Raw genomic sequence first — 14,569 nt, 5'->3', positions numbered from 1 at the left:
CTATAAGATTAACTTATTTTTTTCTTGAGAAATATTTTGTGTCTCTATAACAATTATCTTCCAATTACTTTACTGTTCTGATAAACCTTCCAGCCCTTCATCAACTACCAACAAATCAAATGTCAAAAGGGCAGTAACTACTAGAAGGAAGTACAAAACACACATGAAGTATCATCTATACCTGGCCTCTTTTTAATAGTTCCAGTACTATATTTCCCTATAGGTCAACCATTATTTGCAATTATAATTATTCCTTTTTAAAAAAATATTTTACTTATTTATTTTTAGAGACAGAGGAAGGGAGAGAGCAAGACGGAGAGCAGCATCGATGTGTGAGAGAAACATCGCACGCCCCCAACCTGGGACCCAGCCCGCAACCCAAGCATGTGCCCTGACTGGAAGTTGAACTGGTGACTTTTCTGTTTGCAGGATGATGCTCAGCCCACTAAGCCACACTACTCAGTACAAAATTATAATTCTTCTTGAAGCCTTTACATAAAAGATTAAAAACTAGTCATTTAATGTATTACTTCAAATTAAGAAATTTAAGCTATTCAATGGAAAATGCAGTAAGTAACCTTATTAGTAAAGCCTCTTCAGTTGTTTTTGGATAAGCTATTCATGTTAGAAATGGATTCATTTCAGATTAGATCAGTTTAGATCAGTCCATGCTTTAATATCTGACTCAGTGGGTAATTCAGAAACAGTCATAAACACCAAGGAATAAAATTACTTTCTAGTAGGTAACTGAAGAGAACCACAACAGGTACTGCATGAAGAGTAACCAGTGACAATCTAAAAATCCCTATTCTACCCATCTCACTATTCTCTTCCCCATTTACTTTCTTCTTTCTTTTCCTGCTTTTTCTACTTCCCTTTACTAGACATAATTGCCAAAATATACCATGAGGTTAGCCTAATGGCAAAACTATAATTTGATATTTGTATCAAATTAGCTATAAATGTACTCTAACACAGGCAATTTTCTTGGCAAAATTTCACTTAATATCACAAAGTTTTTATGCTAGCTCTACTAAATATGTATATTTTCATTCTTACAAGTATGGTGCCCACTTCTGAACTTAGTGAGTTAAAATCATTTTGTTCCTGTAACTCTATAATTAGGAAAAATTACCTAATTTTCAAGGTCTACATCTTAATTTCTATAGAAGAAATACACATGAAGCAGAAAAGAGCTAAAAGGAAAAGATAACTTGTGAAATAATTTGCTGAATTAATGCAAATAAAATTATCAGAATAGTGACACTAAAGAATTCTGTATAAAAACATATTTTAAATATGTATTCAAGAAAGGGAAAAAGAAACTCTGGACAGTTGAGATAATGGAAACCATCTCAATCCAATGTACCCACACATCCCTCCGAAAAACCATTCAGTTCATTAATAACAAAATCACTCAAATCTCATGACCTTGGCATAATTAGATGACAGAAATGTCTACAAACTTCAAATATCTATAAGGAGAAAAGTAAATATCAATTCTTAGCATAGCTATTTCTCAAGCTCCCATAGAAATCTTTTGAAGAAGCCAATGAAGTTATGGAATAAACTAAACAGAAACGTGGGGGAGCTAAAAAGAAAAAGAAAGTCAACCCTAACTGTAAAAATACTAAAAAAAGGTTTTGTAGTTCAGAGCACTAACTACAGGGAGGAGGCTTTTAAAAGTGCACAAATAGCCAAGGAGCCAATCTCAGAAAGACATCATTATGGGGAAAAGAAGGTAAAAAGGGAAAGGCACCCTTCCTAGTTGGGTTGCTCAGTTGGTTGGAGTGTTGTTCCATACACCAAAAGGTTATAGGTTTACTACCTGATCAAGGCACATGCTTAGGTTGCAGGTTCAATCCCCCTTACAGGTACATGCAGCAAAGGATTCATATTTCTTTTTCACATCGATGTGGTTTCTCTCTTCTCTCTCTCTCTCTCTCTCTCTCTCTCTCTCTCTCTCTCTCTCTCTCTCTCTCTCTCTCTCTCTCTCTCTCTCTCCTTCTCCCCCTCAACTCTCTCTCTCCCCCTCTCTGAAATCAGTAAATATATCCTCAAGTAAGAATTTTTTTAAAAAGGGAAAGGTACTCTTTGAAGACTACATGATGAAGAGAAACGAAGGGGAAGAAATTTAAAACTCAGCAAGATCAAAGAAAACAATCCCTTTTGTCAGTTTCAGCCATTAAAAAAGCAAAACTGCCCTCTTAACTCTCCCTATAAAACTTCTAAAAGTAAAAATTCTAATATTGCATTTTTTACATTTCCAAAATAAGTTTGGCTTTTACAGTTTAACAGAGCTTGAAACTAGAGTGTTTAAGTGACAAAAATAAATTTAAGATAATATTAACAGGCATTTTTCAGAAAGTATGTTCAAAAAAATAAAAAAGTAAAGTTACATTCTCAAATTTAACTTGAGTTAAATATACTTACAAAAAGCCCATTTTATAGACTTGGAAGAAATGAAACTGAATAAATTTGATCATGATTAACTTAAGTTAGATCATGATTAAGTAGAAAAAAATGGAAATTTTTTCCTCTCCACATAATCCACAAGCAAAAATTTGCTTTTTTTAAAATAAGGAAAATAAGAGGTCATATCCTGTATGACAAATGCCATAACAGCAACATTTGTAACAAATAAAACTCTACCTTTTGAATCTGTAGTTTAAAAATTACACCTAAGTAATTATGTGCAAGTCATTTTTGATCCAACAAAATTCTAGTTTGACACTATTATTTAAACAACTGTTCTAGGAGTGCTTCTTTTTCTTTTTATTTTTTAAGCAGTAACAATTTTTTTTCCCCTAACAAAATCTGATATAGAATCTTGAAATAGAAATAATCAGAACTGCCCTGGTTCAAAAAAAAGTGTGAGGTACCACAAGGTGAAGTGGTCTGCATTTCTTCCAGTTCTCTAGGAAAGAATCTAGACTCCAGAGTCTAAGAACCAACACTGGAAAATACTCCTTACAGTACACTGCCTATAAAGGGCTCTGCACTATAAAAAAATAGCAAAATACTTTTAATAAAACAAGAATACTTCTTCAGTCAACTTACCTGCATTCCACAAACAGAGTTGTGATCTTGCAGTGACATTTTATTCTAAGCATCTGAACACAAGGGGGACATTCCCCAGGGTGACAAGGCAAAATACATGGGTGGGGACAGCCCACTGGCCGTGACTTAGAGCACCCGTCTTCACACTGAAAGCATTCTGGGCCAGCCTGACACATTGCAAGAGAACAAATCACCTAAGTACACAAGTCTAACATTTCCATACAGTAGTTATAAAATTCATATAGTCTATTAAAAGAAAGTACTTCTGCAGCTCTTAGAAATGTAGTTAATAAAATATATTAACTGTATTTAAAATCACTCATTTTTATATATTCAAAATGGAGACCAGAAAGATTATCAATATGACCACTACTCACAAAAATTTTTATGTCTAGAAACCTCATTAAATCAAACTGCCTCACCTTTAAACTGGACATGACTTTATTAAATATCTCTACTAAAAATGTAAATTACTTCCTAAAGAATAGTCAGTGGCAAAAAAATACAGAGTAAAATATTATCAGTTTATTTGCACCCCAAGTATGATCATCATCAAAATAAAGAAATCCATACATTGTTAACATATAAATAAAAATTCCCAGAGCATTAAATGTCTGGAGATAATCTTATCAGGCTAAAGAGAAACACATATAGAGAAAAAAAGGAGAATGACCACCAGTTTAATTTATTTTTAACTCACTGCAATAATGCAAAACTAAATTGCATTTAGTACAAATAAATGTATCTAAATTGTAAAACTGCAATGTAATAAGTCACCTCTCTGCTCTAGTAATGTAATAATTTAAGTAGCATGTATCTACTAAAAAGGTTAAAAGATTTTATTACAGAATATTGTTTATTTTCACATGTCATACATGAGATAAAATAAAAGAGCTATAGATATGGATACTAAGTCTTAAAAATTTAAACATTTTTCATTATCAACTTTTAAAATTAGATTTTTCCAATTCATCCAATCTTCTGGAAATCCAGGGAGGAGAACAGTCCTGATTTTAAGTAACAGTATGATGAGAAGAAAAGCAGAATAAACATTTGGGTTATTATCATAAATTAGAAAACTAATCTTGATAATTGAAACTATTTTTTTTCTCATTTTATTGAAATATATTTGACATTATATAAATTCAAAGTGTTCAACAAACTGTTAACTTGATACATTTATGTATTGTAATATGATTTCATTACAGCAATAATTAGCACTTCTATCACACTGCAGAATTATCCTTTCTTTTTAATGGTTGGTTTAATTAAATTCTAGTCTCTTAGCAAGTTTAATGATTATGATAAAATTCTTTTTAAAAGAAAATCAATGAAACATGACATCACACACACTGCCTTTAGCAGTGTTCTCAAACATTTTTCTGCATTACCAGTCACTTGAGAATCTTGTTAAAATGCTAAGGTACGGCCTGAGATTTTCCATTTCTAACAAAATTCCAGCTGGTGCCAATGCTACCAGCGTGCAGAAAACACTGTGAGTGGCAAGGGTCTATAACATACATAATTATATAGAAAAGTATGTATATGTGATTATCTATGTATATATTTTTTTCTTTTTTACTTGCTTTTGGTGACAGATTTTCCCCAGAGAACAAAACTTTCCCCATTACTATATTTCTTCTATATGACCCCACATTTCCCCTGGAAACACACCATTTGAATTGCCATCAGCCTCATACCTTCCCCTGTCAACCACAGTTCCACTCACTATACAATCAATGAATTAGACAACAGGAGTATTTGTTGCTAATGGTAACAATCAGAGCCACTGCATTTAATAGACTTGATTGGACTCAGATCTGTGGGTAAGGTCAGTCAAGGAGACCAGAGCACAGTTGATAAGCAAAAGAGCTTCGAGTCCAGTCAATTCAATGAACACTTACTAAATACTTGCTATGTTGTAGGCTCAGAGCTACAACTGAAGGCAGAAACTGCATTAAAAATTCCAGAGGCTTTGGGTCAAGAGATACATACTAGGAGCCTTTTCTAGTGGGTCTCAATTGAGGTGTTATGGTAAGAAAAAATTTTTTAAGTTTCTGAATTATTTTGTTTTTAATATATAAATTAGAGTGATCACAAAGTTATCCTCAAAATAATGTACTTTTCACTCACTTGCACTGCATTAGCCTTCCCTGAGTGAGAGCTAGGAATGGACTTGTAGCTAAATTGAGAAAAATCGCTCATAACTTATAACCTGTATTTTGCCTCTTCCACTGCCCAGTAAGCAATGGTGAAATAAATACTCAATGAGAACTCCCCAATCACTGTCAGTCATATCAGGTCTAAAAATGAATTTTTTCTAAAAATCTGGAGGAGGAATGCCATATAGCAGCTATACCTTATAGTTAAAATGGATTTGAATCTTTATTATAATCATTTATTTGTTTAATTTTACAATTCCAGTATCTTTTTCATTTTATCATGGCTACATTTTTATTGTGGATCAAGACATGGATTAATGAGGAAATTATGATACATTTACATGCATGTCTACAGATGATCAAGAATGATACTATGGATATTCACGTTGTCTTACATTTCAATTACCAGATCAAAGACGAAAAATACTAACAATGCAATTGAAATTTTCAATAACACAACTCATAATTTAAACATTTGTAAATTTAATGTTACTTAAATATGAAGCTTAAAAATTTTTTAGCTTATTCCTCATTAAGCACACTTGCTATTATTATGATTCCCTATAAAATGGAAGTCTCAAGAAAAAACGAAAATTACTTTAAAAATAAAATTTAATATTATTTAATAGTTAGTTAGCAACATTTGTTTTTCCTTATGAAATGGCAATTTTTAGACATCTTTGAATGTCGATTTCTGATATGCTTGTAAAATACTTTTACTGATTTCACACACACATACTCACACATCTGTGATGCATTTACTTTAGTTTCAACAAAAGTTTGGGGATTTATTAAAATTGCAAGCATCATCTATCATACATGCCAGGTTTAAAAAATAGCTGAAAGCAAATTCAGAGATATATATATAAGCATTTACACATTCAACCTAAGAACATTACCTTGTTTTTGCCAGTGCAGGCATCAGCTTCAGTTACTTTGTGGCATTCTCTCATACATGTATGATTCTGACAATCTAAGGTGCGTCCACAAACTCTCTTACAAGAATAGGGTCCTACAGCATGGCATGGCAGTGGACTCACCTTAAAAAAAAAAAAAGAATATCAGCATCACACACATACACACACCCCTTCTAGACCCATGTTTCCAAAACAACTCTGTTTTCATTTGATAACAAGTTTCACAAAGGTCTGACACACTTTCACTAATAATAATCAAAACTAAAATGACTTATCAAAAAATCTAAAAAATGAATGTCAAGAAGCAAAACATTATTTTCCTAAAAAAGAACTTCAATATGATTTTGTAGTAAATGTATATTTATAAACTAATTTTCAAGTGAAAGCACTGTATATTTTTAAAATTATTAAGACAGCTCCGGCCATTGTGGGTCAGCTGGTTGGGCATCATCCCACAAATGGAAGGGCTGTGGGCTAATCCCCATTCAAGGCATATGTCTGGGTTTCGGGTTTGGTCCCCCACGGCACATATGGAAGGCAATGGATCGATACTGCTCTCTCACAAAGATGTTCTGTGCCCTTTCTCCCTCCCTCTCCCTCTCTTCTAAAATAAAAAATGAAATATTAAATTAAATTAATAGACAAAGTATTGTCTTTAAAACACTGAAATGACGATACTTTGACTTCGTTATTGCTAATAATCCTAGTATAGAAGGGGTACAGATTACAAGCTTTACTTAAAACCTGTGCCAGTAACTCACCTCGTGCTTCCCAAGACACTGCCTGCAAGAAAAAAAATAAAATGAAATAAAACATTATAAATGCTTCAAAAAGAATACCTAAAGCAAAGATGCTAAATCCACTAATTTGTTTAAGAATAAAAAATAAGCACATATGGAAATAAGTCATTATAGAAATGCTGCAGGATACAAAGTTACTGTACAAAGATAACTGTTTTACTATTAACCAGCAATGAACAACTGGAATTTTTAACAACTGGAATTTAAAAACATGAAACATACTACAATTTATATCAGCACACAAAAAAATAAATACTTAGGTATACATCTAACAAAATACAGTATTCCCTCACTTATCGTGGATATTACGTTCTAGGACACCTCCCCCCCCATGATAGGCGAAAATCCGCGAAGTAGGAACCTTACATTTATTTTAGTATTTATATATATTTTAAGGCTTTATAAACCCTTCCCACACACTTATAAACCATTCCCAGTCCCTTATTAACCTTTCCCACTCCCTTATTAACCTTCTTCACACTTTTATAAACACTATTTATGTTCTTAAATATATTCTACTCTTAAACCTACGTAACTTTAACAACATACGTATTACAGTACTGTAAAGTCCTGCGATATAGCAAAAAATCTGCAATAAATAACTAAATATAATATTTTTTAAAATCCCGTGATATAGTGAGGCCACGGTAAGTGAACCGCAACATAGAGAGGGACTACTGTATATACAAAATCCATATGAGAAAAACTACAGAATACTTGTGAAAGAAATCAAATATCTAAATAAATGGAGATATATTCCATGTTCACTGATGGGAAAGTACAATATTGTTAAGATGTCGCTTCTTCCCAACTTAATGTAGATTCAACACAGTTCCAATCAAAGTCCCAGCATATTATTTTATGGATATCAACAAACGGATTCTAAGATCTATATGAAAAGACAAAAAAACCCAGAATAGTACTGAAGAAGAATAAAGTCAAAAGATTGATACTACCCAACTTAAAGAAATGCAGAACTATTAAACAGGAAAATCTAGGAGACTTCGAGTTTGGTGATGACTCTTTGGATACAGTACCAAAAGCATAATCCATGGAAGAAAATGGTAAAGTAGGACTTCATTATACCAAAAACATCTTCTCTATGAAGAACACTTAAGTGAAAAAGTATTACATGAAAACACTTAAATGAAGAGACAAGCCACAGAATGGGAGAAAATATTTCTGGTAAAGGATTTGTATCCAAAGTATAAAAAGAACTCAAAACTCAACAATAAGAAACCAAACATCCAATTGAAAAATCAACGAGATTTGAATAGGAAACAGATACTTCATGAAAGAAGACATACAGATGGCAAGTAAGAACACGAAAAGTTGCTCAATATCATAGGTCATTAGAGGACTGCCAATTAAAACAAGATACTACTGTGCACCTATTAGAATGGCTAAAATCCAAAACACTGACCACACCAGATACTAGCAAGGATGTAGAGCAACAGGAGATTTCATTCACTATAGGTGAGACTGCAAAATGGTACAGCCACTTTGTTAGATAGCTTGGCAGTCTCTTACAAAGCTAAACATAGGCTTACCATATGATCCAGCAATTGCACTCATAAATATTTTTTCAAATGAGTAGAAAACTTATGTCCATTCAAAAACCTGCACATGAATGTTTATAGCAACTTTATTCATAATTCCCAAAACCTGGAAGCAGCAAAAATGTCCTTCAATAGGTGAAGAGACAGAATATGGTATATACATAAAATGGAACATTATTCAGTGATAAAAAGAAATGAGCTATGAAGCCATGAAAAGACCTGGAGGAAACTTAAATGCATATTTCTAAGTGAAAGAAACCAGTCTGAAAAGACTATATGTATACTGTATGATTACAACTACATGACATTCTGGAAAAGGCAAACTATAAAAACAATAAAAAGAACAGTGGTTTCCCAGAGATTCAAGAGGGAGGGAGGCAAGGGATGAACATGACATTGGGCATTTTTAGAGCAGTGAAACTGCTTGGTATGACACATACAAAATATCTTCCTATAAAACAGAATTAAAAGGTAATTGACTATGATGTGTCAATTTTAGTGTCTATGACTCTAAATATCAATGTCTCTTCTTGTTTCCCCAAAAGGAAAAATTTAGGCCATTGATAATCACTAATAACTCAAACCTAGTCAAGAGATACTACAGACAACTTGGTCCCTCATGACACATACGAGTCCTCAGTAAAAGAACATCTCTAATAATTACTAACTGAATATGTACCTAAAGAAGTTCTATGTTAACTATACCTCCCTCTTCCCCTAAATCTACAGACTAAAATCACCCTACTTATCAATATAGTTCTCAATAACACTTTACCTCCCAACCTGACTGCCCAACCAATACATAAAAATATACATGCTTTCTAAACTGAAAGGGAAGTTGTGAAAGGACAAAACAGGAGTGCTTTCAAAAGGAAAGACGGACACATGAGACATACCAACAGCCTCTTTTGTAATTTTATACTGCTTCCTAGTTCTGTGCTTCCTGTGCCCCTATATTCTATTACCTCTGCTGGAAGTATGAACCATTCCAGGACTCCCTATTACCCCAGGTTTGATTCAGTCTAAACCTGACCAATCCAAGAAACTGCTCCCTTTCATTTTCAACATTTCCCTCAAACACTCTCCTTCAAATATGTCTCACCTAAAACCTGGCTTTCCTTTGTCCTCGAGGAGCTTAAAGAACAGCATGGGAATCAGTCAGGAAAACTAACAGATGATGATCTCTCAGATATATTATTGTAATTATAAGCACTACTTGTTATGGAAGCTAAGAAGGGATCAAACTCCAGCTGGGGGGAAAAGACTCAAAAAAAGAAACCTAGAGGAAGTTTTTAAGCAGTATGCAAAATATATTTGGAAAAGAATGAAGCTGAAGGCAGAGAACTAGCTTACAGGCTAGGCCTAAAATGATTAATTGAATCAAGAAAATCAGAAAAGGTGACTTAAGATACACTTGGAACTATGTAAGGCATATTTTTAAGAGTTAGAATTCTAATACTTACATAGGAATAGGAACTTGACATGGAGGACAAGGTAAAGCAGTCTGAATAAATGCTGGCTCAGAGGGCTGTTCCCAAGGGCCTGTGGGCTGGTGCTACAAGTAAAACACATAACGATTTTAAGTCAGAGGGATAATGGCATGACCATTATAAGAATTGCAGAAAATAGTTCCATGTATTCTCCACTCAAGGAGGTTAAAATTTTTTCAAGAAATCAACAAACTGTACTTAGTGAAACGTTCTATTCCATCTGTATTCTATCAGCTTGTTCCCCTCCACACACATTCGGGGTTAAAAACTGAGGCAGACTCTAATTTTTAAAAGGCAGTACAGAGGCAGAATAGCCTCCATTACTTCTCAGAAGCCAAAGGACAATGAGAATTATAACTATAAGGGCCAACTTCCATTAGAAGAACGTAATCTCTGTTTTTTTGTTCACTATTGTCTCCCCAGCACCTAGAAGAATACTTAACACATGGTAAGGGCTCAATAAGTATTCATTAAAACTGTGAATGAATCTTTGAGAAAACCAGGAGATATCTATAACCCTAAACCACATATGTGAAGAAAGACTGCCAACCTTATCTCTATCTTGAAGACAATATGACTATCACACTGTATTTGCACATATTTGTTTATTGATCTCTCATTTTCTATATTGTAAGCTTTTTTAAACAAAAAGACCAAGTCTTAGCTATCTTGTATCCCAGCTCTATCACAGTGCTTAATACCAAATAAGTACTTATTCATTGCTTGTCAAATGACTAAGTAAAATTAAGAAAATATGACCCACAGCAATTCACTGCTGTCTCTTAATATTGTTCCCTTACCTTGCCAGCTTGCTTTATTAACGCTTGATCATGACATGGAGCAGGACACAAGTGACCACATTTCTCCAACACTTTTTGGCAAGATTGATGACATGGAGGACAAGGGCCAAAGTGACAGCGATGTTTTTCTTGACTTGTATGATGGCAAGTTGGCGGTCGACTAAATCATAAAATACAATTTTTTAAATTACTTTTGATCACTGAAAGTTTATATTTAAAATGTAATTATCTATATATATATCTTCTGATTCCATAGAGAACAAGAGCATTCTGTGAATATTATTTTCATACATTAAAGCAAATTGAAAATACTAACAATATTAAACAACAGTATGAATTTAAATAGGTAAGACACAAATGTAAGTTTGTGCAAAGCTTCAGACTGACCTGCATTGCTCTTTGCACTTGGGTGGTCTCGTGGTACGTTCTCGGCCACAGGGTACTGTCACCTTTGTATTACCACAATTGCACTTCACATCTACAGTTTCTGGGCAAGGATAGCAACTACCTGAAAAAAAAAAAAAAAAAAAAAAAAACCTGAAATTTAAAATTTGCTTAACTACCAAAATGCCCATCAATAGTAGAATCAATAAGTTTGTATGTTTGCACAATGGAATATTCTACATGAAAATGAAGAAGCTTACAATATATGAATGAACCTCATAAACTCAGTTCTGAGCTAAGAAGCCAGACAGAGTATGTTGTATATAATTCCATTCACATAACGTAAACAGCAAAACTAATCTATAATGTTCTAAATCAGGATGATGGATATGAAGGGTTTTGGAAATGATGGTATATTTTGTTTAAGAATTTGAGTTCTGGTTACATGGATATGTCCAGTTTGTAAACATTCATCAAGCAGAACAATTATGATTTGTATACTTTTTTCTATACCTACACTAGTGTTTTGATAAAAGTTTTGGAATATTCTTTAAAATTTGCTAAACACTGCTTTAAATAACAAATTTAACACAGTACTCATTCACAAGAGAAACGGATCTAAGGCTTCAGAAAATCTAATGCTAATGATAATCTCTTTGGCTTATATTCATACATACTTCTATTTAAGTATGTTAGTTTTGGATAAATTCCCCAATAAAAGCAAATTGTCTCATCAGTACAGTCAATTTTCCACTATTCATGTTTTGCAAGACTAAATTCTAAACCTTCATTTTAGGTTATAATTCCAAATATTTCTCTTCTAAACATTTCAAAAGGAAAAGCTATTTGAGCTTCATCTTTTTACCTCCTTTTGTTACGAGTTGGTAGAAATACACAAAAACAAAATGAAAGAAACCTTTTTAAACAGGCTACCAAGTTCTCCCCAAGACTCAGATATCATTTTGAGGGCCCTCTTCCTATTCTGGTTTTCCCAGTAAGGTACCCTCTTTGAAATGAAATAAGGGAATTAGAATCTTCAACTAGTATACTCACTGTATATTAAAAGATTGCTGGCTAGGTGTCAGGACCAAGCAAAATATGGACTAGCAGTTAATCTAATAAGAAACAGACTAATGAAGAAAAATAGCCAGGTTAAAGCCTCTAAAAGTTCAAAATAGCTCTTTAAACAGAAGAATTTGGATTCAAATAATGAACAGAGAAAAAGGAAATGAGACTAAAAAGCACCATAGGAAAAAAAACATACATGTATTATACAAATTATCAAATTTATACTTTAGTGTTTTAATAAGTAAGAAACAATCCAGTGAAGTATTATTTTTCACTGAATATTTTCATTAAGTTTACTGGGGTGACATTGATTAATAAAATTACATAGATTTCAAGTATGCATTTCTATGATACATCATCTGTATTTTGCATTGTGTGCACACCACCCAAAGTCAACTCTTCTGTCACCATATATTTGACTGCCTTTACCCTTAACTAGCATCCCACTCCATTCCCTCTGGTAATTGTTATTTGTTTTTCTTGTTTGTTCATTTGTTGCTTTCGGTTGTATATTCCACGAGTAAAATCATGTTGTTCTTGACTTCATCTGACTTATTTTGCTTAGCATGATATTCAGTGAAGTATTATCTTGATGGCAATGCAAGTCAAGTTAACCCAACCTACATGATCAAATTTTATTTTGAGCTTTCCAAAAACTCTTTGGGTCCCAAAGAGTGTAAAGAGGTCTTGAGAACAAAAAGTTTGAGAACCACTGGCTTAGGATCGATCCAGTCCCTTACTAGATTTAATTCCATAAAGTGTCTAAATTCAAAATAAAACAGAAAAACCTAAGAACATATTAATTAACTTAAAAACTATGTGGGGAAGATTGGGAGGAAGCAAGGAAAATACATGGTATTATAGAAATAACAAAGCTTTTTGTATTCAGAAGACCTGGGTTCAAATCTTAGCTATACTGCTTTACTGAATATTCCCCTAAGTATGTAAGTGTCACTCCCGAGTCGGACTGCACAGCCATTCTCGGCGGTGCAGATAGACACTTAAGAAGCTACACCATCGTCTCTCGAGACGGACGGCTGCCGACGACGACGATGTAAGTCACTGAATTTTAGTCTCCTTGTCCATAAAATTGTGATTCTGGCAGCTGCCCTTCCTCCTAAGGTTATTCAGAGGACAAACTAAGACAGTGTGAAAGCTCTCCATCAATGTTAAAAAACATTGTATAAATACAAACATAAAATAACAGCTATTGCTGAATTTTACCTCTGTGGCAGACAGATGGACATTTATGGTTTCTACATCCCAAAGTCCGTCCACAGTTTTGATCACAAGGTGTACAGTTTCCAGGACAACACTGAAGAGAAAGCAATATATAAAGAACAGGTGTAACATAAATACATAAAAAAAATGCGTAATATAAATGTTGTTACTAGTTATTCACAGAACTTATGGAAAGCAAAAGATACTGTACTTCTTTTCAATATAAGAATAAAAGTATTCAAGAGTATCAACATCCTTCTGATAAGTGGATATACTATATTAATAATTTTTAAGTTCAAATACACAATATCCTAATTTAAATCAAGCTAAATTTTCTTGCATTTCAGTTAATTATTTTATGACTTAAAACATTCCATAAGATAATTTCATTTCTACTATCTATGCAGAGATAGATAACATTAACCAAAGGAATAGATCTGGTCAAACCCTATAGTCAATTCAGGCAAACGATTAGTCTGGTTATTTCAAAAATTGAATTAAAACAGTTAAATGTATAAATTAGTTTAGTAGTCATTTTTAAACCATGAACTTAGCAACTAACTAAAGGAGGAAAGCAGAGATAAGCTATTTGTTTCTAACTTTATTTTATAACACCCCTGATTTCCTATCTGTTTGTAAGAAAATACAGTTGTCTATGACCTGTCCCAATTTTCATTCATGAACAAAATGCAACTACTAATAATCTATCTTGCCATTCTAATTCCTTCCTTGACTTTTCACATATCCAAATTTTGGAAAGAATATAGAGACTATGGTTGTTTTAAAGAAACTTAGGGTTGAAGCCTACTTTAAGAACAAGTTTCAGTATTTAAAAATAGCTCAAAACAATATACACTTTACTGAAAAGCAACTAAAAGTGAAAATAGTTCACTTGATTAGACAAATATTTACTAAAACTATGTGGCAGTGTGGGAAAAGAAGGTTGTGTGGTCCATGACTTGAATAAGCGTTTAGATACTTCTGTTTCTGACCATGGTAGAGTATGCAACAGCCACATTTACTCTCCTGTCTTAAACAACTATGAAGTCAGACAAAATATATGTATGAAGCAACAGTTTTCAGATATTTGACAACGAGGCAGCACAGG

General features: G+C 33.2%; 1 protein-coding gene across 2 annotated transcripts in view; it reads right to left on the bottom strand.

Annotated features, from left to right (window-relative positions):
* The window catches only part of NFXL1 (nuclear transcription factor, X-box binding like 1), a 40,733-nt gene that overhangs the window by 11,611 nt on the left and 14,553 nt on the right, over nucleotides 1–14,569 (bottom strand). For both annotated transcript variants that reach the window (XM_090266911.1, XM_090266912.1), the window contains exons 12-18: nucleotides 13,465–13,555; nucleotides 11,176–11,296; nucleotides 10,789–10,948; nucleotides 9,962–10,053; nucleotides 6,901–6,922; nucleotides 6,122–6,262; nucleotides 3,061–3,227 (exon numbers count right to left, since the gene is read on the bottom strand). In XM_090266911.1, the coding sequence (XP_090123037.1) occupies nucleotides 3,061–3,227; nucleotides 6,122–6,262; nucleotides 6,901–6,922; nucleotides 9,962–10,053; nucleotides 10,789–10,948; nucleotides 11,176–11,296; nucleotides 13,465–13,555 (794 nt within the window). The remainder of the gene's footprint in view (nucleotides 1–3,060; nucleotides 3,228–6,121; nucleotides 6,263–6,900; nucleotides 6,923–9,961; nucleotides 10,054–10,788; nucleotides 10,949–11,175; nucleotides 11,297–13,464; nucleotides 13,556–14,569) is intronic.

Source organism: Furipterus horrens, unplaced genomic scaffold (assembly GCF_987537825.1).
Source record: "Furipterus horrens unplaced genomic scaffold, mFurHor1.1.pri manual_scaffold_2, whole genome shotgun sequence".
NCBI classification, from domain to species: domain Eukaryota; kingdom Metazoa; phylum Chordata; class Mammalia; order Chiroptera; family Furipteridae; genus Furipterus; species Furipterus horrens.
Note: the sequence above shows the minus strand (reverse complement) of the source record. Positions and strands in the feature narration are given on the sequence as shown.